We start from the raw sequence: 21,818 nt of genomic DNA, 5'->3' as shown, positions 1-21,818 counted from the left end.
GAAGCCAAATCTACATATTGAACTGTCAAACCGTCTACCTATCGAGCAAAGTAAACAAATACTTGTTGGTAAGGCGGAAGTATTGTTATCGCCTAATGATTATTATGGCGAATTAAAACGCATGAATTGAAATGTATTGGATTTGTTCTAGAAACAGCTTCAAAAAACTTCAATACACCCCCCAATAAAGTAGCAACAAGAAACTCACGTGTTTGCACTCTGCGGGTGACTTGGTTATCGAATTAAAAAGCATTAGCAGTGATCACTCCCGTGAAGTCACTTTAAGGGCTGAACAAAAATGAAAGTTGCAAACACAATAGTGCTGTCCAATGAGAGCTTGAAGTAGCTCGAAGTTTCTCCCTGTCCTGCTCATGCCCATTTGTTGACAAAAAAGGACAAGCAGGACGGGAACAACTTCGAGCTACTTCGAGCTGCTCATTGGACGGCACTTATATAATAGACTCTGGTCTAGTGCATTGCCTTCAGTGTTTACATTTCCAGAGCTGTCAAAATCTTCGAATAAGACGACAGGTGAAAACATTCCACTAAAAAGCTCAAAATAATTTTCCTATCTTCGAATACTTAAAGTGATTTTACAACATCTGGATATTCAAGTGATACCTTTCACATTCCGCTTTCTAGATTTATTGAACTTATCAAAGGATCAGATGAGTTCATAGCTAGAATAAAGCCGTCATGTAGATTATCAACTCGTGACCTTTTCCTAGCATGATGGGTACGACATTTTTATAATAGTTTATGTTGGCATTCTACTGCTTCTTCAGCTAACATGCCAAGAGGAGCCGGTGAATGGATTATTATGCTTCCAGCGTGAGCGAGTATATCACTCATTACATTTGGAGTAGGAGTGTTGTTCTGATAATAAAGTTGTATAGGAGTTGTTGTCACTGAAAAGACGTCACTGTCATCCTTTTGATTTGGCGTTGATAGCGCTTGGTGGTATTGTGAATAGCCTGTAGAGCCATCCATACCCCAGCTGCTTAAAAGCACTAGCTCTGTGTCATCGTTGGTATTCATTTGTTGGACGATTTCCGCATCGATGATCTTAATAATTCTTTCTGCTGTATGGTTCATGAGTGCCTGTAATTTCACCTGAAAAGAAAGAAGCATTTAAAGTTGGTGTACTGAAAAAACATGTGGATATTTATGTCTACCTGAATTTTTGATGATGACTCTTCGATTGACTCGGCTAAAGGGGAGCAAACTTTTTTCATGCTTCAGGTGACATCATTCCAAGTGAATCTTTGAGAGTCGTAAACATTTTAGATGCACTTTCACGATTTTTGATAACATGGCCAATCAAATTCACCATATTTGAATCGCCATGTCTATATGAAATTTTTCTTGTGGCTAAAAGAGCCCTCTCTATAGTGTCAACATTACCGCCGAACATTTCATCGGTTTTCCTTCGCTTACTTCTATCACTAAGTTCATCAAATTGTTTTTGTGGACGTCCACGGCCAGTTGACGTTGAAGGTGTTTCTGCGATGTACTCTGCAAGTTCCAAATGACCATCGAGCCAATCCTTATTGTACTTCTCAAAGCACTCTTGTTTGCGGTGAGCCTTTTGCCACGCACTGTAAAAACGTCATGCTACGTATTGCAACTTTTTAAGAAGTCGTTCTTCTTTGGCAAGATCAATATATAATATTGTCTTGATATATTCGAATGCTTTTGTTGCATTGACAATTTGAGATTCTTTTGAATCAAAAGTAACACGATGCTCCTATGTTCCATATTATCACAAACAAAGCCGAAACAAAATAATAATAAAGTGTGTAACACTTAATTAGACACTTAACAGTTCCACCTTTAAAGCAGTATTTGATTGGTACGATTTTTTTTTGCTTATGCTCAATAATTGCTAATTACAAAAAAAAATCCTTTTTTTTCGAATTCGTGCCAAAACGACGCTGTTCCGCAGCTATCCGAAGCTGGATTCTCATTCCGCAGATAGTATAGACCCTAAACTAAACTGTGGTGGTGGTCTCTTGAGACAGCTCGGCCCTGCTTGCTAGATATAGTCCAACTTAGGCAAAAAAACACTTTTTTCAATAATTTCTAATTTTTCACTAATTTTAATCACGCGTGTAAGCTCAACAATATATCCATTTTAAAGTTTAGACAATTATCTTTCCAACGGTGTATTAATTCCCCAAATTGGACCATTATTCGCTGAGAAATTTGCATTTGTTTGAAATGCATTTTTTCAACAATTTTCACAATTTTCTTAAGTCTGATGTCTGTGACACAATGAGTTTTCATCGCAGAGGGCTGAAAATTTGGGAATCTAGGTTTGAACTATCTGTCTAATAAATGGTGTACAAGACAAAAGCCATTCAAAGCAAGTAAATTTTTCTATTTTTGGCCACCACTTTCCCCATAGTGCGTAGATAGGATTCCGAAAGGTCAAGATTACAAGACAAAATTTTCAAAACGACTTATCTGCTTTTGTAAACAAAGATTCAAACGACGATTTTACGAATCTGATAGCTCTCCCATGCAAACCAACGCCATCAACAGGTAGCGAAAACCTTCACCTATCTATTGGTGGGGTTGGTTTGTGTGGGAGAGCTATCAGATTCGTCAAATCGTCGATTTTATCTAAATTATTTTGTATGGGCGACTTTAATGCGAAGATCCGATCCGACAACTCGAATCATAAGCGCATTATGGGACGCCATGGTCAGTCAGGTCACCCTTATTGAGCACCTTCATTAAGATATCCAGCATCCAGTCTACCGGGAAAGTTGCGGTGGCATTATGTTGCTGTGCACCATTCTCAAAGTTCTATGCAAAGTTATCCTAGTCCGGATTCAGGAGAAGGTCGATGTCCATTGTCCACACACGATGTTCCATGCTGGAAGATCCTGTGTGGACCATATTGTCACGCTCCGTATCATTCTGGAGCAGGTCAACGAATTCCAAGAGTCCCTTCACTTGGTATTCATAGACTACGAAAGAGTCTCGTTATCGGCCTCAGCGAGGCACAGTACAAGGCCTTCTCGGGTAGAGTGCTGCACAATGGAGTCTTGTCCGACCCTATCCGGGTAGCTATCCGGTAGCAGGTGTAAGGCAAGGATGTTTTCTGCCAAACGACTTCAGACGGTGGTACCAAGATCGACATAGGCGCACGGATCAAGAAAGCAAGGGCTGTTTTCGAGTTTACGAAATATCTGAAAAAAAAAACGCATGAAAACCCGAATTTTTGATTCTAACGTGAAATATAGCAAAACATGGTGTGTATCAGTGGAGAAGACTCAACGGCTGCAGGTGTTTAGCAACAGATGCCTGCTCTGCCGTAATCTGGCAATGTGACGTATACGCCATTTTCCATCTAAAAGAAAGGGCATGGACTCAATTGTGCTAATTATTGAGGTATCTCCCGAGTTCTGTTTAGCAGACTGAGTCCATTTGCGAAGACCTTTGTCGGCGAATATCGAATCGGTTTTCAAAAAGAATGACCAACAACAGACCAGATGTTTACTCTGCGACAGATCCTTGATAAATTCCGAGAAAACAACTTGTGGACTCATCATCTTTTTGTAGATTTTAAGGCAGCGTACGATTCCGTGGAACAGAACGAGCTGTGGTACATAATGCAGGAACATGGATTTCCATCAAAGCTGATTCTTGCGACGCTGGGTGGATCCAAATCAAGCGTCTGAATATCTAGTGAAACATCCGATTGGTTTATGACGTTAGATGAATCGGGCGATGCGCTCTCTAATGGAACGTACACACGGTCAAGCAGTTTGACTAACATTAACTCCACCTCTCGTTTATTCAAACATCCATCCAGTTTTACCAACAGCGACACGAACAATCAATTTATTCGACCAACAATATCACACACGAACGACCGAGGCACCAACCATCAAAAAATATATGGGGGTTTGTGCAACTTCACTACAAATGCTCATACATGTTCGGCGAACCTTGACTCCACCCCCGACAACTCAAACCAAAATCAAACCGTTTTAATTTTTTCCAACCGAGCCGCCAACTATCAAATGGTTTCGAACAACTTCACACACGTTCAAACAAAGCAGCAACTGAAGCGTTTTCGTGGGGGCGGAGTCAATGTTCGTCGAACTGCTTGACTGGTGTGTACGTTGCATAATCTGCCATTTAACATAGTTCTGGAAGGTGCAATTCGAAGATCTGCTGCGCAAAAAAAGGAATCATCACCAACAAGTCATACATGCTCCTTGATTTTGTGAATGACATCGACATCATTGGTGTAGATCGCAGAGCAGCGGAAGAGGCTTTCGTGCCTTTTGAAGAGGAGACCGAAAAAGAAAGACTCATCATAAACTCTGCCAAAATTAAGCACTCGCTGCCCAAGCAGCACAAATTGTTTCACTACTGAACATTTCAATGTGTTGCAACTATTCGGAAAGAAACAATCTTTGCGTTTGTGTCATCAAATATAACTCTCTTGTAATCTAAAAAGCGCAAGAGGTGGAGCCTACGGAAACATCCCTCGATTGCAGTAAAATTGCAATAATGTTGCAAAATACTACAGCGGAAAAAAAAAATTAAAAGTATAAAACTAGATTCGATTTATGGATCTTGTGATTGATAGTCCTTCACTCTACCACAGCACCATCCCGCACTTCGAAAGGACTGCATGTTGACTCATAATAAAAACCATACGATTATGAAGTTTTGTGCTCGAGTTTCCTGTTACTTGCTTGCTCAAAAAAATATGAGTTGTCAAAACGTTGATCGATGCTAAATTAAACATGAAGACACATTCAACTTATCTGCAACTTAATTTAACAATCAAATTTTAAAAGGCGCATGGAAGTTACATGGTGAAAAATGTGCAACTTAATGATTTTGTTTCGTGTTTGCAACATGAAGTGCAGTATTCTTTGTTTGTTTGTTTCCAAATGTCAAACACGTACTGCATTGCAGTTTTAATGAAACAGTGATCACAATTCGATCGTTTTTGACATCTTGATGCAACTTTTTTGTGCTTTGACGTTTTTTCAATGCCAAACTGAATAGGAACAAGGTGCTTTTAGGAAGATGTTCGGTGTGCTACTTAGGTGGCAGAGAATTCATATATCTTGGAACATTCGTTACATGTGATAGTGACGTTAACCGCGAGGTTGGAAGACGTTATGCGGCGGCTGCAAGTAGGACTTTCTACGGTTTTCGAAGCCAGCGCCAGCTTACAGACACGGACAAAACTAGCTCTGTACTGTCACGCCGCTGATGTACAATAAGGGACCGACTGTTTACTTCGATGACATTTACTTCCAGGGTGCAGCAGCCGTAAAAAGTGTAGACAACAACCTTCCGTGCACCATGTTTACGGTACTCGTCACTGAGTGGCGATACCGGCGTTTCTATCTGTTTTGTTAAACCCGCTACTCTGTGTTTTGAGATTTTCACAATTTTCACCATGAGCTCATGGAAGAATGGTAGTTAGAAATCGATAAAATGTATGGAAAAATAAGGTATTTCGAAAATTTATGGAAAATGGGAGTGTAAAAAAGTAGTGATAAGGAATAAAGTATGAGGTGAAAAGATTATCTTCTGCACTTAGTTTGCACTGATGATAGTGATGAAATTTCGATTTTACTACCACTAGAAAAACGCCATCTCTTGCATTAATCGTTTCGACTGGTACCTTATTTTCCACCTCGGTTGAAATTTGTAGAAGTCCGCAGGATAGAATTTCCCTTAAATTTTGAAGAATTTTTCGTTGGTAGTTTGGCAGAAAGAGACTTTTGATCGAAAATGACATTTGGCCAAACGGATCATTCCGCCAAAAAATGGTTTAATCAAATTGGTCTTCTTCTTCTTCTTTTATGACTCTACATTCCAACTGGAACTAGGCCTGGTTTTCAATTTGTTCTAAGGGTCGGGTCAAACTGTACCCGAGTAGACGAAAATAGCTCAATAATATCAAATATTGATTAGATAGCAAAATGAGATATGGACATGATTTATATAAGAGATAAAGATCAGACGACAATATAAATATTTTGCAGTAAAATATTATGAGGAGATCAAATCATGCTATTTGTAAGAAGTAATCAATATCATATACCATTTGTTTGTTATTATGTTCTTGATATTTGAAAGATATTTCGGTGCAAATTTTTGATATTATTGCCTGTTCTTTTATCTCTTATATCAATCAAGTTCATATCATGGTTTTTTATTCTGTTCATGGCTTCTGCCCGGGTAATGATCAAATGTCTTTTGGCCAGAAGACATCTAACTGAAAGTTATTTGGCTAAAAATGTCATTCGGCCGAACAGGTCATTTAACTGAAAAAGACATTTTGGTTTTTGGTTTTCGACCTTCTCCACTGTTTGCCCGGCTACCGTGGAATTGGAGTTGTTCATACCCAACGATTTGGTCTTGCTGACGTTGATGAGTAGGAGCGTACGACCAGGTTATTCAGTTTTCTGTTCATGGTAGAGCGTTGTTGCGTTGGTAGAGCAGTATCATCATCTGAGTCGAGGTCGTTCGATTGCTCTATGGTGGTGGGCTGCTAGAGCGGCCCTTGATTTCGTCGATTACGATGAGCAACAACAACAGAAATATAATACATCTATCCTTGCCTCACTCTGGCGACTTCATTGTACAGGACTCTGGGTTTTGTCTAGACCTCCCTTGCTTCTAGGGACGCCCACAATTTTCTTGTGATTCAGACGATCCGAGGTCAATCAGTACCAAATGGAGGGACTCTTGAAATTCATTGACCTGCTCCAGGATGATGCAAGGCATGATAGTATAGTTCTCACTTGATCATCCGGGGCGGAATCCTGCCGGCTATCGTCCCTATATACAAATTAGGATAAGTCATCAAAACTTAAAGAAGTTGTTCTAAGTGGTCGAGACAACGTTTAAGCTGAACAGTTGGATCGGTGAGTGACTGACATGTCGCGTCTTTCTCTGGCATCCACCAATTTGTCCTTGCTCCAATCAGATGTCGTGAAATATCGTAGAGGAGGCTATTATCGCCGGTTGTTGCAGCTTTCCTCCCATTGCATTGTCGGCTGGGGAGTCCACCCGCACCCGCTTCTCCCGGCCGCAGCCAGTAGCGTTTGACTTACTTCTCAGAACCCGTTTTTAGTTGGCAGGATTAAGATGAATACACAACTATAATGTTCTATAGCTCCTATAGGTGTTCCAATCTGTCAAATTCATGGAAGAGAAGATGGCGGGGGTGAAATCATTTTCAGTGCAAACAAACCCGGAAGAGTCAATACTAAAAACCAAGATGGCTGAATCGTGAATTTGGCAGTTTGGAATACCTAGTAGTGTATTCATCTTGGGCAGAACTAGTATTTGGCTTTTCTAGAAAAGGATCAACTGAAAACGGAGACGGTACTTTCTTGAGTCCGTGAGCGCTAACATCGCATTGGACTATCATCTTCCTACTGACGAGAACCGACAACGCATTGCTCGGATTCAGAGGCTGGAGGTGAGGCTCTAGCAATGCATTAACATAGACCAACTAGAAGATCCAGCTGTGAATACTGAAAAGATCGTTCGTTGAAGAACTTGGAACTCGGGTAGTGCATGTGCTGGAATGTAGCAGCGTAGAAGAGAAGTGGGCAGTGAAGAATGCTGCTATCGAAACCGGCGAGAACAACTTGAGTGAGCTGCGCACTAAAGAATGGATTACAGATGTTACCCAACGGAATATTTAGGAGCGTATAGCAGCAGAGGCAGAGAAACGGGAAGAACCAGACAGCTGAAATGTTGGTTCGAGCACTTTTAACATCTTCTTCAAGTCTCAGCCGGTGTTTTTTTAAAAAGCAGCCATCCGACGCAAAAAGTCTAAAGAGGCACCCAAGGTCGATCGGCTTCCGGCGGAAGTGTTCACGGCTGACCCTATGTTGTCTGTGCGAATGTTGAAGCAACTATTATGCAATATTTTGCTCCGCTCCACATCATTCTGGAGCAGGTCAACAAGGTGGAAGGGTCTCTTTATTTGCTATTCATTGACTACGAAAGGAGTTTCTTCTTCTTCTGCTTCTTCAATGGTTCTACATTCCAACTGGAATTTGGAACTTTGCCTGGTTTTCAGTTTAGTATTCTTGTAGCATATTAATTAAAAGCTTTTCTATGTCCGCCATTGTATCTTGTGTGGCAAATACAATGGATAAACTATGCCCAGGGTGTCGAGAAAGTTTCCAACTTCCTAGACCGGACCGAGAATCGAACTCGCTATCTACGGATTGGCAACGCAAGACTATTGGAGACCCCACGGAAGGAATTTATATTGTCTGATACGACGAAACAACGAAAAGCTATATCAATACTGCGACGCTCTCTTACGCGGAGTGGGCTCAACGAGACGACCGTAACCTCTCACTATCAACGTAGGCATGACGACGATCGAAGGATTTCAATATCTTGACAGTCTGATATCATCAGATTGCAAATTGGGATGTCAGTGGAAGCACTAGTCAAAGAGGCTGTGGCTACCATCGCGAGTTTCCGAAATAAAAATTATACATATTTTTGAAGACCCAACCGGATTGGATTGATCCACGCATTAAACTTTGAATGTTCTACTCTGTCGTGAAACGTGTTGTGTAAAGGTAAAGATAAAGCAAATGATGTCTAAAACTTAAATATCGGATGATAGCAGTTGGATATCGTGTGCCTAGCAACCAATAAATACCAAATGTCGATAACAATAGATGTTCGAAATCGTGAATGGAAATGGATCAGCCACATATTGCAATGGAGCTTAGAAGAAATCTGTAAGCAAGAGTCCCCTTTATATTCGTGGCCTGATAGGATATAGAATATTTATGTTAATAGAGTTATATGCTCGAATTATCACTTTGAATACTTTTGGAGACAAATGTCTGGTCTGTAAATGATATATCTCGTGCCATGATAAAAATAGTGATGCAAAATGTTCAAAATTTAAAAATCTTTCAAAACAAAAATATTTTTGGAAAATTGAAGGGGGGGGGGTGACATAAATTAAATTTAATATTTGTATCGGCCTAATTTCCAAAATAATACAAATAAATTCCTTCAAAATTCAGGAAAACTTCTCGTTTCAAACAATTTTTTTTAAATCGATTCCGAAATATTGGAATAATAGTAAAGAAAATCATAAGCCCTACGTAAAAAAAGGTTTGTTCTGGTTTTACAAATTTTTCATCTGCTCCAGTATATTGGGAACAAATTCTTATCCAACAAACGTGGTTTGCCTTAATCACAACCAAACCGTTGCCAAAGTGCATGGAAAATTGTCACACAAGCCATTCGCCGCCGCAGCTGATTAGACAAATGCCACCGCGCCGATTTACGGAACGGCGCACTCCTCTGCAGATGGCTGATTTGAACATGGTCAAATTAAACGTAATTATCGGCAGAAAATGGTCGGTGAGCTTTTAAATATTTACCATCGTAAAACTAATACGTTTAGCTATGTGGTCAAAACTACCATGCAAAACTAATATAGCTTGTTGGTATGTTTAACGAGACTTTTTACCCGTAACGATGGGTAAACAACTTTAAGTGGTGTGTTGGGAAGAACATAATCTGTCAATAATAAAGTCATAGGGGGAGGAGGGGCAATAAGCCCAAGCTAAACAGAGATTGCTTTAATGTGTTAGCTGTAATGATTTTCATGGGTATTTTATCCTCATGCAACAGTTACACAATGGAGCTAACTGATGCCATCTCAAAATTTCCGAAAATCTCAAATGTTTGGTAATATTCACTTTTCAAAAAAGTAATTGTTTTTCGTTGCCGGAAAACTCATGAGACAAAACGCCTTTTAGTAGGCAGCTCTCAGAAAACAACGCATCACACGTCGGCGAACTAGTACATATTCTAGTATTGACAGTGCGTGGAGACGCGTAGTACATTGTAGGTTAGTCCCACTACCCGATCAGGAATGCATAACAAAATTATAACTCAATTCTATCAATTGTTGTTATTTAAAACAACGTGTGTTATAATTAGATAATTCGATAAAAATGTGTCTTCGGCCAGTTTTATTTCATATCAAAATTATAACAACATTAGTTATGAATATTTTCACAAAATAATGGCCTACATTTTTTGTAGACAATGGAAACAAAAATCGGAGGTAATCACCTTCAGTATAACTTGAACCCGCTCAATATTAATACATAGCTGGAACAAAGTTAATTGCCTACATTATGGATGGAAATCCGGCGTGGTAGCGTGCCAGATTTCTATCCGTGAAGAAGGCAATGAATCGCCTGCTTTGAGCGTGCTTACAGCGGCACACTAGGAGTTAACTTTTGAAAATCAGTATGGCGAAAGGCATCTAATGTTTAATATATCGAAAATAAGTACCTTAATCGAAAAAATATTTGGTAGGCGTAGTAGCTAACACCTTCCTACATAACTGGTACCAAATAGTTTTTCGTAAAAAGTTCCTACTGTTGAGAAAACCCGCGTTAGATGTCTTTCGCCATACAAACTTCAGGTGGTTAACTCTTGCCGGCTATTTTTACATATACGTTAGCGCCTGAGTACGGCAGCGGCGGGTATGAAACCAACCACTGTATCTTTTTCATTACCTTGAAAGTAGATTTTTGACGTAGGACTTACGTCTCTCTTTACTATACCGGGTGTCATTCCAAAATATTCAAATCGACCACGTTACGCTGTGTTGAAAGATTTTAAACGTTAATAGCGTTCATCTCAATGGACGAATTTCTGCGGTAAGCCCCTCAATCGGCAGATTTCAAGTATGCCTTTCATGTACATGCTTGATAAGACCCGAAAAACTTGTTTCAATAGGCATGAAACTGTTTTCAATGAAAAACATAGAGATCAAGGGAACTTATAAATATGGGTACCGCATAATTCTTGCATCATTCCATTACCACGTTCTGATTGGTGCAGACACCAGCGAATGAGCAGCCGCTGGGTCTGCCGAGAAGCCATAAAATAGCGCAACGCGATTTTTTCCTTTCATTCTGACCGGGACAAGCGAAGCAACCGCATCATCGACAGCACTCACACCTTTTAGCAGGGAATGAAGTCATCGAAGCCACCATCATCAGCCGAAACCTAGCCAGTACAGCAGCAGTCCACCCTACAGACCCGACAAAGCAGCAATGCTGAGCAGCAGCAGATACCGGCAGCAGCAGCAGAGTCGAGCCGAGACCGGCCGGCATCGGTGATGAGCCGAGACAGGCTGAAGAAAAGCCACATGATGCAACATGTATGTCCAAAAAACAAACGGTTCTTCAGAGAGCCAATAATAGAGATCAATATCAAAGCTTTCAATACCCTTCGGGATAGAAATTGTACTTGGGTGCCAAATCCAATATTCTAGTGATAAAATTTTATGCGTGATTTTCATAAATAGCGTCAAAACTAACAGTGATTTAACCGCCAAGCGGACGAAGGACTTCGCTTGACCATGCCTAAAAAAACATAAGATGTCCAAATCTCTCACATAATATTTTTATTAAAAAAAAACACCGATAACAGCTCAAACATTAATAAACTATCAATCGATTTTTCATAAAATGTTGGATTTTTTGGCATTGATCAAGAAATATCTAGATAAACATTGTTTGATTCTGACCGCACACAAAGCGAACGTGACTGAATGATCGTCCCATGTTACCAATTCTAAATCTTATCACCCGAAATCCCATGTCCGGGTGTTTCCTTCCATCTACTACTAACCATGTTGTCTCAGAAAAAACATGTAGGGGAAGAGGCCCCAAAACGCCCCCCCCCCCCGAGGCAAAACGCCTTTTGTGGTTTCCCTCATATTTACCGTCAATAAGATGTCCGTAACAAAACTAGATCTAAAATTATGTAGGTTAGGCGAAAAAAGTTTCCAAATAGTGTATAAGAAGGTCGGAAAAACCGAAAATTTCCACATTTTGAAGAAACATCGAACATTTTGGCGAGGCAAAACGCCCTAGTGGCACTAACCTACAATGTACTTGCTTCTCCATGCACTATCCATACCAGAATGCTGATTTGCCGACGCGTGGTGCTTTGTTCCTTAGGAGCGATCAGCTAAAAGGCGTTTTGCCTCATGAGTTTTCCGGCAACAAAATATCACCACTTTTTTTTATATATGTGAATATTATCAATATGATTGAGATTTTTGACAATTTTTGAATGGCATCAATTAGCTATCTTGTTTAACTGATGCATAATGTAAAAATACCCATGAATAGCGTTACAAATAAGACAATAAAGCAGTGTTTGCTTAGCTAGGGCATATTGCCCCCCCTTCCCCTACTTCTCACCTGAACTGCAATTCTAAGCTCGCTTGCCCGGCTTATTGGCCTGTATCAAGCGAAAAGTCCCGTTAGGAAATAGACGCCAGCAGCGAGCAACAAGCGTAAAAAGAAGAAGCCCTTCTCGAACGCGTTGATGATGATGACGCTTTGGCTGACACAGAAGCCGGATACAAGACACTGGCTGATTGGCCCACCAATTGGGAAGCAGAGAAGATTCAAAATAAGGTATTTTTTTTGTTCGGGATGAACCACTGCGTCCATTTCATTGAACTTTTGTAGTATACCCGTGTCATTTGTTTAGTGCATGTCTTTCTGCTCCATTTCTATTGAGAAGAAATGAAGTAGTCGTTTTTTATTCAGATATTTTCTCAAGCTTAATGTAAGGCCTCTTTAGATTAAGGTACCGCTATTTATACCCTTCAAGAAACGGCTTATACCAACTCTCAAAGGCGCGCCCCTCAACAATAAGTGGGATAATACTGATTTTGACCATGCATCGGTACTGCAGTTCAAACATATTTTTGCGTCTTCTTATTAGTTCCAGATTCGTTTTTGTACAGAGATCTGATTTCATTGCGTTTGGTATTTCTGAATCTCAGCTTTACACAGAGCTCTAATCAGTCAGAGGGTTCAGCAGATCCACCAAATTCGTATCCGCTTCTTTCCTAATTAATCAGCACTCTGGAGCTTTGAGATTCATGTCATCGGCTTTAAAACCAGCCTAAGATTGAGTTACGTTTTTATAATTTACTCCATTGACTCCATCCAAAAGTGGCAAAAGGTGGGTCATCTAAAAGCAGATTATAGTCGTTCCATACTCTTCCGACCATCACTCTTAAGTACTAACAAGAATAGTAAGAACTAGAGCACAGTGTGGTAGATCTTTCTCCGTAATGCACCACGAAAAAAGGTGTCTACCCAGCATTACAGGCTCCGTTAACTGCCTGGCTAATTGTTTCACCCCCAGGCCATTCATCCCCTCGGCACGGGTCACCTGACACCTTCACGGTCGTTTGCAAAAACCCATTAATGGGTGAAAAAACACCCATTTTCGCTAGAAGTGCCTCTCCCCATTTAATGGGTAAACCCGATTTACCCATTAATGGGGAAAGCCAGTTTATGTCACAAAATGGGTAATTATTTACACATAGCGAGAAACGAAATTTTCTCTAAAAATGGGTAGAAAAATAAAAATGGATGTAGGTTTTGTAGCAGTTTGGTAAATTGTAAATTGGGGTATTCATGGTACTCAATCAAGAAACGCAAGAAATAAAAATAAAATACTATCAATTAATTTCATTTATGTCTTTTCTGATACATATAGTCATATAAAAACAATGAATCATTCTATAAGTCAATATTTCGAATATGTTTTAGTTAGACTCGGCATCACTAATTTCAGCTGATAGGGATTCGGAAAATTTCGAAACAAGATGATTCACACCTTGTGTACTTCCACTGCTTTTAATCTTGTAGGCAACTACTTCAAAAAATCGATAACCTTCCTAACTGTCGATGGAACCGGCACCTCGAAAACACAGAAACTCTTAAAAACACATCAATTGCCTGGAGCGACGATTTTCCGCAATCCAGGATTTCGCCTTGAGATAAATGTAATAATGGTCGTTGTCGGTGATAATGTGAGGCTGTACTTTCTGTATGAGGTTAATTCCAACATACTTGGATAATTGTTCAGCTAGCGAAGTTTCATGTTTCTGCAAATAGAGAAAATATAATAATTAGTCGTCTATAAGCTACGTGGTCATGTAGAAGAGAAAAAAAAATGATAAGAAACAACTGAGATGGAATATAAAATTTGGTAGAATCATCACGTGGTTCATGGACTGATCTTGTCTAAATAACATACAAAAATACATGATCTATTTTAACCAAATTTAGAATTTCATTTGTACTTAAATTAGTGAGCGTATAAGACGTAAAGACCAGACAACATCCCAGACTAATACTATTCCTACAGTTTAATAGCCTATTCAGATTACGAGCTTTATTACGCAATAAGCAATGGCATCAAGTTACTCATTATCATATCATAAATGGCGTAATCTGAAAAGGCTGTAAGGCTTCATCTTGGCTGATGAAAATTTCCCTGGGTATAAGTATATAAACTATACCGGTATCCATCGGACCAGAGGAGCTGCTAATTGTTCTTCTACTGGCAGTGAATCAAGTCCAATAATTTTGCTGGTTCCCCTTTTTCCTAGAACAAGGAAAATGCGCAGACAACCACGAAGATGATCTATGGATTTGGCAAAAAATAGTGTTAGAACATATAAATATTATGAACATGAATGATATTACCATCGTGAACACCGTTAAAATTTTCATCCTCCAGCATCAGCCCCCTGGACAAAAATTGTTTCATGTGCGACGCTTTGTTGTAATTTGGATTCATTCGTTCGTACGCTTTTTGAATCTGTATAATTTGAAATACAAGTATTTACATCGGGATTTACACTTATATATAATGAAATATATGCTTACCACAACACCATTAAATGCTTTGAAATGGGGGAAAATAGAAAGGATGTCTTGCACTCTCTTTTTCTGACGCAAAAGCATTAAGAGAAGGTCATGTGTCTCAGCCATATCTTTCATGATTGCGTGGAAGTTTACTGGCACTGGGTCAACACAGCCAATAGCTTGAGCTTTTTCAATAATTTCGGGTGGAACTTTGATGATTGTGTTCGGTTTTCGTTGGTGGACAAATTTTTTGTCCTCTGGCAAGATATTTTTGTAGGCGTTTCTAATGTGCGACTGAATTAAGCCGGTGTGTTCCGTTCCTGGTTGCTTTCCTCCATTTTTCCAGAAGAAATAGGACTGAAATCCAAAATAATGTATGTAGAATATTAATAAGTATATAATTTTTTTTATAGATATGAAGCTTATAGCACAGACAAACAGACATAACACTCGATAAACTTCCATCGTTCACTGATTTACTGGTCAATTCAAATAATCATTGGATGGCCAATCAACTTGAATCAATCACTCGTGGCGCGTGCATTGGATTTACTCGAGTTTGACGTTTGCACACTACCGCCATCTCGATCGTAGTTTGCCCGACAAACTAAAATCGACAGATGTCCTCAGTGTTTGAACGACGATGAAGTGAATGATGAGTGAATGTTTAATGTGTTATGTTTGTTTGTCTGTGCTTATAGTTGACTTAAGCTACTCTAAAAAATCAACTCCATTAGATGCCTGGTGGCCGAGAGAATGCAACGAGTAGGCAATGTTACCAACCATACTATGGGGATAATTACTGTAGTTTGAAGTTGTTAATCGACAAAGAACCTGTGTTTTCATAAAACAATAATTTAACGTACGTAATCTGGTGCATTTTCTGCAACTTTTGTCTTCTGTAGTATGGGGAACGTGTCGATGATTCCGATAGCCAGTTCTTTCTTTTCGTCAAATTTGGGATACCTTGAAATGGAGAATACATCAAAGTTTAATATGGTTATGCCAATTGGGTTGTTTAGCTCAGAAAAATATCGAGTTTTTTGCAGTTTAATATAAAGAGCATGCTTTTCTGATCTCCGACATATTTTTATTTTGTTTGTAAACCTTTTATTTACATTTTTATACAGCAAACAATAAGCCATTTTAATCGATAGAATGACACTAACATTCATAGAATGACAGTTGGCCCATGCAGCATAAGAACAAATTTTTAGTCCCATATAAATTTAAAATGGAAATTAAAAATAGTTCCGGGGCTCCAAAAATTCTGAAAAATTGGGGTTAGGCTTAGTTTTTTATGCAGATTCAGAATATGTAAAAACATATATACCCCTAAACAACCCAATTGACATACTTGTTGAAGCATACTTACTCTTTATGATTGATTAGTCTTTCCACTGTACTTTTACATAATATTCGAACCATCATAAGAAGTTCTTTGTGTGAAGGTACAATATTTGCATCTAGTTTAGAATACAGCACACGTCGAAATTTGTTATTGTTTTCAAGAATTTCTCGCATCTGTAAAGCATGATAAACATAAAATAAAAAATCAAACGAAATAGTATAATTTATACCCAATTAAAACAACATTTCCAAATGAATTATTGGCAGTGGCTGATTTTCTACTCGCCGCTGTCACATCCAGGCGCTATATGCGCAAAACAGCCAGCAAGAGTTAACCGCCAGAAATTTGTATGGCGAAAGTCATCTAACGCGGGTTTTCTCAAAATAAGAAACTTTTCATGAAAAACTATTTGGTACCGATTATGCAGGAAGGTGTCCGCTACCATGCCTACCAAATATTTTTTTGTTGAAAGTGCTTATTTTTGAGAAATCGAGCCTTAGATGCCTTTCGCCATACTGATTTCAAAAAGTTAACTCCTAGTGTGCCGCTGTAAGCACGCTCAAAGCAGGCGATTCATTAGCTCATAATAATTTCTCAAATGCCTACTTTGTATTTTTGCCTATCGGCGATATATAAATAACCCTGAAGTAAGTAGGTATTCTCGTCGTGCTCAATAAAATTTATTGAGCACGACGAGAATACCTACTTTATAAAAGCTGCTTTTCCGCAGTTTATCTGAAGATATGAATACTTTGGAATTGAGTAATTTGAACTCAAATTTGGGTAGATTTTGGGTTCCGTGCATGCATAGAAATGAGAGAGCAGTTTTTTTTCCACCCACATCGATGTTGACATAATATTATGAACTATCATGAAAAAGAAAATTATTGTATTAATATTTACTGCTAGTTAAGTTGTAAAGTTCTCAAGAAACAGCTTTTTTTCTTTGGTGGCAGGAAAGTGAATATCAACATCTAGCGGATAAATAAAATTGTAAGTGTGTGTCTATTATACATGAAAAAAAACATTGCGGATAAAATTTATGTTGTACTACAGTAAGTGCTTGCTGAAATGAAAAAAAAATCAAATTGTTATGTTTTGCTTTTATCTCATTTTAGATAAAAAAATATCTAATTAGATAAAATCGTACCTTATTGGAAGTCATCACGGGAAGTGTACAAGTAGAAGTTCCCACTCTAGATGAACCTGCTTTGCTTGTCGATGGCCCTGCATCAACAGTTGATGGTCCTGCCTCGGGCCCTGTTTCGCTCACCGATGATCCCGCTCCGGATGTTGATGGTACGGATACGGATAGTGATGTATTATTATCTGGTGTTTGCAAAAGTTTTTTTATCGTTGAGAAGATAATGAGGCGCGGTCCCATTTCGCTGATTCCGATTTTGGTCAAGTAATCATCAGTGATGTAGTGTAATGACTCGTCGGTGAATTTGTTTGCTTAAAATAGAAGTATGAAATACAAAGAAATATTCATTTAATACAAAATGTGTAATTGCCTTTATGAAAGTATTCTACATATTAATGCAAAAAAGAGCAGGTTAAAGTAGCTCGAAGTTCCTCAAATTGTATTTGTAGGTGGGCATTTAATATATTGCATCCGATATGAAAGGGGGATTTTTTTAATTGTATTGAAAGAAATATACATATTTATTACAAAAGATTTGTACATTAAAGCAATTTAGTTACATACCAGTTATTGCACTTAACAGCTGTCGTTATATTTCAAGCTTATATAATAAGAATCATCATCTCCTGTAACTTGCCACAAACTGTATGATTTTCTACTGAAAACATTATGAACAGATATCCTTACAGTTTTATCTGTCGGTTCTACTTTATAACTATTTAAATGTCTATTAAAATCAATTATGCGTAAGGTTTGAATTATGAAACAACAATCATCTTCTGCCGCTTTTAACTTAATGATGGCTTTTATGATTCCATACTCTTTATTATTACATACATGATAAGTTGCAATCAGCCCTGGGCGAAAACTAGTGCCATTGATGAGCAGATGATTAATATGCAAAATAGTATCAGGAAAATCAAACAAGAGCATTTTGAAGTCATATGTGTCTTTTACAGATGATGCAGCAGATTTGATAGTTAATTTAGTTGAATTGTAGTTATGATCGATTATAGCTTTTACTTGTTTTAAATTCAACCTTTTCATCAAACTGAAAGTAATATTTTGAAAATTGTTACATGTTTTTGATTGAAGTTTAGAGGTTTTAAATTTTGCTTCAAATTGAAGGCAGCTCATCTTACTAATTGGCCCACTTTTACGTATGACGTCGGGATAATGCGAAATATGGTGAACTTTGTTGATTGGGTGTCTGTGAGGAAAATTTAGCTTGACATTATCGTGGAAACTTTTGATTACAACCTCTAGGTGATCAATATCGTCATTACTCAGCACGGTTGAAAATGAATAATGAGTAATAGTAAGTAAATCAGCAATAATTTCTTGTGAGCTTTCATTACCGTCCAAAACATCACCAATTATGAAAGGCAAAGATCTTAATAACAACCATGTCTGCGACGCAGATTGACTAATTGAATGGCCACTCGATTTTAATCCTTTGCTAGTGAAATTCCCAATAGGACGATCCTTGGATTCTATCTCACCGTAATTGAACGAGGCAATCCTGTTGTTGAGTTCTAACTCTGAAATCGACTTCTTTTTGTTAAGCAAGTTATTTAAAATTCCTTTAATGACCATTCCGGCGATGCCTTCCAGGATGTCATGCATTGGGTCAAAACTAACCTACTCCGTAAAGTGAAAATATTTTAAGGAATTTAGCACTGTCTCTTTTTGTAAACCACACATTGAAGGAGTGGTTGTTCCCTCATGTAGTGCTTTCAAATCGGCAGCTATGCTATCTCGCGTTCTTGCTGGATACTCAGCACCGAACTGCCCACTGTGGAAAGCATGCCTACTTATATAACAAGCTCGACAAAAAAAAATCGACTGTGGTGGCATTAACTCCAGAATCTCATGGACGGCCAAAGTATCTCCTAGTACATGGACCACAGTTGCATGTAACGTGTAATCTTCATTCTCGTTCAAACGTAGTGTGACTCCTTGATCTGATTCCATCGCTGCCAAATCCTTCATGAGCGGTTTCAATATTTTTCCGAAGCCGTATTTCTTTAGCAGGTTCGATTTCACCACAAGGACAGTATAAACCCGATCCAGAGTAGAATTTACCCGGTCATCAAAATTCTGCACCTTAAAACTAATAGTTGTCACTTTCTGCTTACCCTTACGTGATCCTAAAGGATTACAATGTTCGACGTCGTCAATATGCATGGACAAACGTATTGCAAATGGGTACCTTTGCAAAAAATTATGTGCGCCATATAGCATACCATCCTTAAAGCTGCAAATTTTACCCGTGGAGGACGCTTTCTCTTTAAGAATCATTTCCCTAGCTACAGGATTTTGGATGACCAAACCAAGAATATCTTTAACAGAGATATAGTGCATCACATCCTTCACTTGCTTAATTTGCTTCGTAGATTTAAACAAGTTTTTACGTTTATCGCTTGCAACACGGAATCGAGTCATTTTTTTAAGTTTACGTCGGCCTAAAACAAACTCTTTTGACTCCGGAGTACTTGTTTTAGATATCCCACACAGATACGCCAGATTATCGGTTGGTGTTTGAACGTCAGCAAAGGGATTGGTAATTTCTAAATTATTGAGCAGTTCAACAACGTTTTCATCATGAACGGAAATATTCAAATTGGCAAGAAATTGCTTGACTATGCCTAGTGCATATTGTTGATATGCGTTAAGCATTCCCGTGCATTGTTTGATGAAAAACTGAATTTTTGTTTCCGGTACACCCACATTACACCATAACTTAGCTACCGACTGAGACGCTTTACTGAAAACAACATCTTTCGATAACGGAGGCATATCAAAAAAAGGATTTGTAATGGTCTCGTTCATATCTTCCGTTGGGTCAACATCCATAGGCTCAGATTGAGGTTCTAGCATCTCATCCTCCAACCGAGCTTCCATATCCACGTTATTTGGCGGTATACATGAAAAAATGTGCCGGCTGAGGTTCCAAAATGTGGACAGTAAGGATCCACATTTTTGCAAATAAACGGAAGAGCATTCCTCTGGCTTGTATTGAGGTTATGCCCGAATTTGGTGTGCTGTTTCAAATCGCTTAACGTATTTTCTTCGATATACGCACAGCCATCAACTGGGCAGGGATAACCTTTTATAATATTTATATTAAAGAAATCAGGGTTTCAAATAAATATGGTTAAGAATGCTCACCCTTCAGCTTCCCGTATGACTCTGCATCCAATTTCCTTCTTAGTTCCTCCATTTTCTTCAATCGACGATCTGGAAGCATAATTTTGAAAAATTAGAATACTTGTACATAAAAATAATACATTTTGTCTTACTTTCGTTATTCCGCGAGAAAGAGCGACAGTCTTGGCGACAGTGTAATGTACCAAATATTACTTTAGGCAATAAAAATAATGGAACGCTTTCTACAGCTTTCCACCAACGACTATACTGGATAGGCTTCGTTTTTCAACTTTTTTTCACCCATTAATGTGTAAAAATATATCCTTTTTTTTAATGGATGAGGTTTCCTCTAATGGGTATTTTTTTACTCATTGCATGATTGACAAATTCCCCCATTTTATGACAGATAAGGATGCTATTCAAAAATGGGTGTTTTTTTACCCATCAATGGGTTTTCCCAAACAACCGTGTTGGGATTCGGGGTTAGGGACGTCATATTGTCAGTTTCAGTGTTTAACCGAGCTTGGCGATATGACCGGATTTACACCGTTACGCACTACTTCAGAGTATCCATATCCCAGCGTAACGGGACAAAATAAGGTATAAAAGAAAAGTGCATTCGCTCGCAGAGCATTCAGTCTTTTTTCATACCACCACTAGAAATTCTCGGTTATTTGAAAAGATCGTTTTCTTACTTTTTGGACTTAGCCGAAGCAAACAGCCTTTTTCAAGGCTCTAAGAGTTAAAAATAATGTTCTCCTTCAGTCGCTATCGCACGGATTAGGAGGCCCTACATCCCCTGCTGGGCCAACTTGTGGCTTATTTCAGGCAGTCCTTCAGTGGGAAGCTTGCCACTGTCGAGGCTAATATTCCGTGACCGGACATATACTTCCTGAATTGTTTTTGATGATCTTGTTCGAGGTAGATTTGATTTCTGTGTCGGTTTGATGAGAAGATTTTGCCAAGGAATGGTATGCAACGCCGATTATTTATCCAAAATAGTTGATGTGAGAAATTTTGACATATTATGTATCTTAAAGGCATGGTCAAGTCAAGTCCTACGTCCACTTAGCGGTTATGTCACAGACATTACCCACTGTTTGTTTTGTACAGAAAAATCATATCAACGTTTGTTATAATGTTGATATGAATGTATCAACCTCTGTTTTAATTATGTTACGGCTAGAGGTATTTTTGATATAATTTTTGTTATTTTAACAAGTAACCAGCAAAATTTATAACACATTTTGTTACAATATTTTTTTGAAATAAATTACTCCCCTTGATATAATTTTGTTATGCATTCTTGATCGGGTGGGGCGTTCAAAAATGTTGAAAATTTAGGGTTTTCCTGTCTTTCTTTCATTTAATTCGACACTTTTTTCGCCTACCCAACTCATTTTAGGTCTAGTTTTGTTAAGTT

General features: G+C 38.5%; 1 protein-coding gene across 1 annotated transcript; it reads right to left on the bottom strand.

Moving 5' to 3' along the window:
• Positions 1-13,816: 13,816 nt before the first annotated feature.
• Positions 13,817-20,677, bottom strand: LOC134207096 (uncharacterized). Its single transcript, XM_062682816.1, has 9 exons — positions 20,548-20,677; positions 20,417-20,485; positions 17,252-17,556; positions 16,126-16,274; positions 15,617-15,716; positions 14,772-15,107; positions 14,589-14,703; positions 14,402-14,526; positions 13,817-13,984 (listed from the first exon to the last, which is right to left on the bottom strand). The coding sequence occupies exons 2-9, from the start codon at positions 20,466-20,468 to the stop codon at positions 13,817-13,819; spliced, it is 1,350 nt and encodes a 449-aa protein (XP_062538800.1). The 5' UTR covers positions 20,469-20,485; positions 20,548-20,677.
• Positions 20,678-21,818: the final 1,141 nt, after the last annotated feature.

This window comes from Armigeres subalbatus, chromosome 1 (genome assembly GCF_024139115.2).
Source record: "Armigeres subalbatus isolate Guangzhou_Male chromosome 1, GZ_Asu_2, whole genome shotgun sequence".
Classification (NCBI taxonomy): Eukaryota; Metazoa; Arthropoda; class Insecta; order Diptera; family Culicidae; genus Armigeres; species Armigeres subalbatus.
The sequence above is the reverse complement of the archived record's forward strand: the minus strand, read 5'-3'. Positions and strand labels throughout refer to the sequence as shown.

Coding starts and splice junctions, on each gene's coding strand:
- LOC134207096 (XM_062682816.1), bottom strand. CDS start 20,468: ATGGAGGAACTAAGAAGGAAATTGGATGCAGAGTCATACGGGAAGCTG. Junction 15,108..15,616: donor CAGAAAATGCACCAGATTAC/GTACGTTAAATT, acceptor TTTGGATTTCAG/TCCTATTTCTTCTGGAAAAA. Junction 13,985..14,401: donor CTCTGGTCCGATGGATACCG/GTATAGTTTATA, acceptor CTCTATTTGCAG/AAACATGAAACTTCGCTAGC.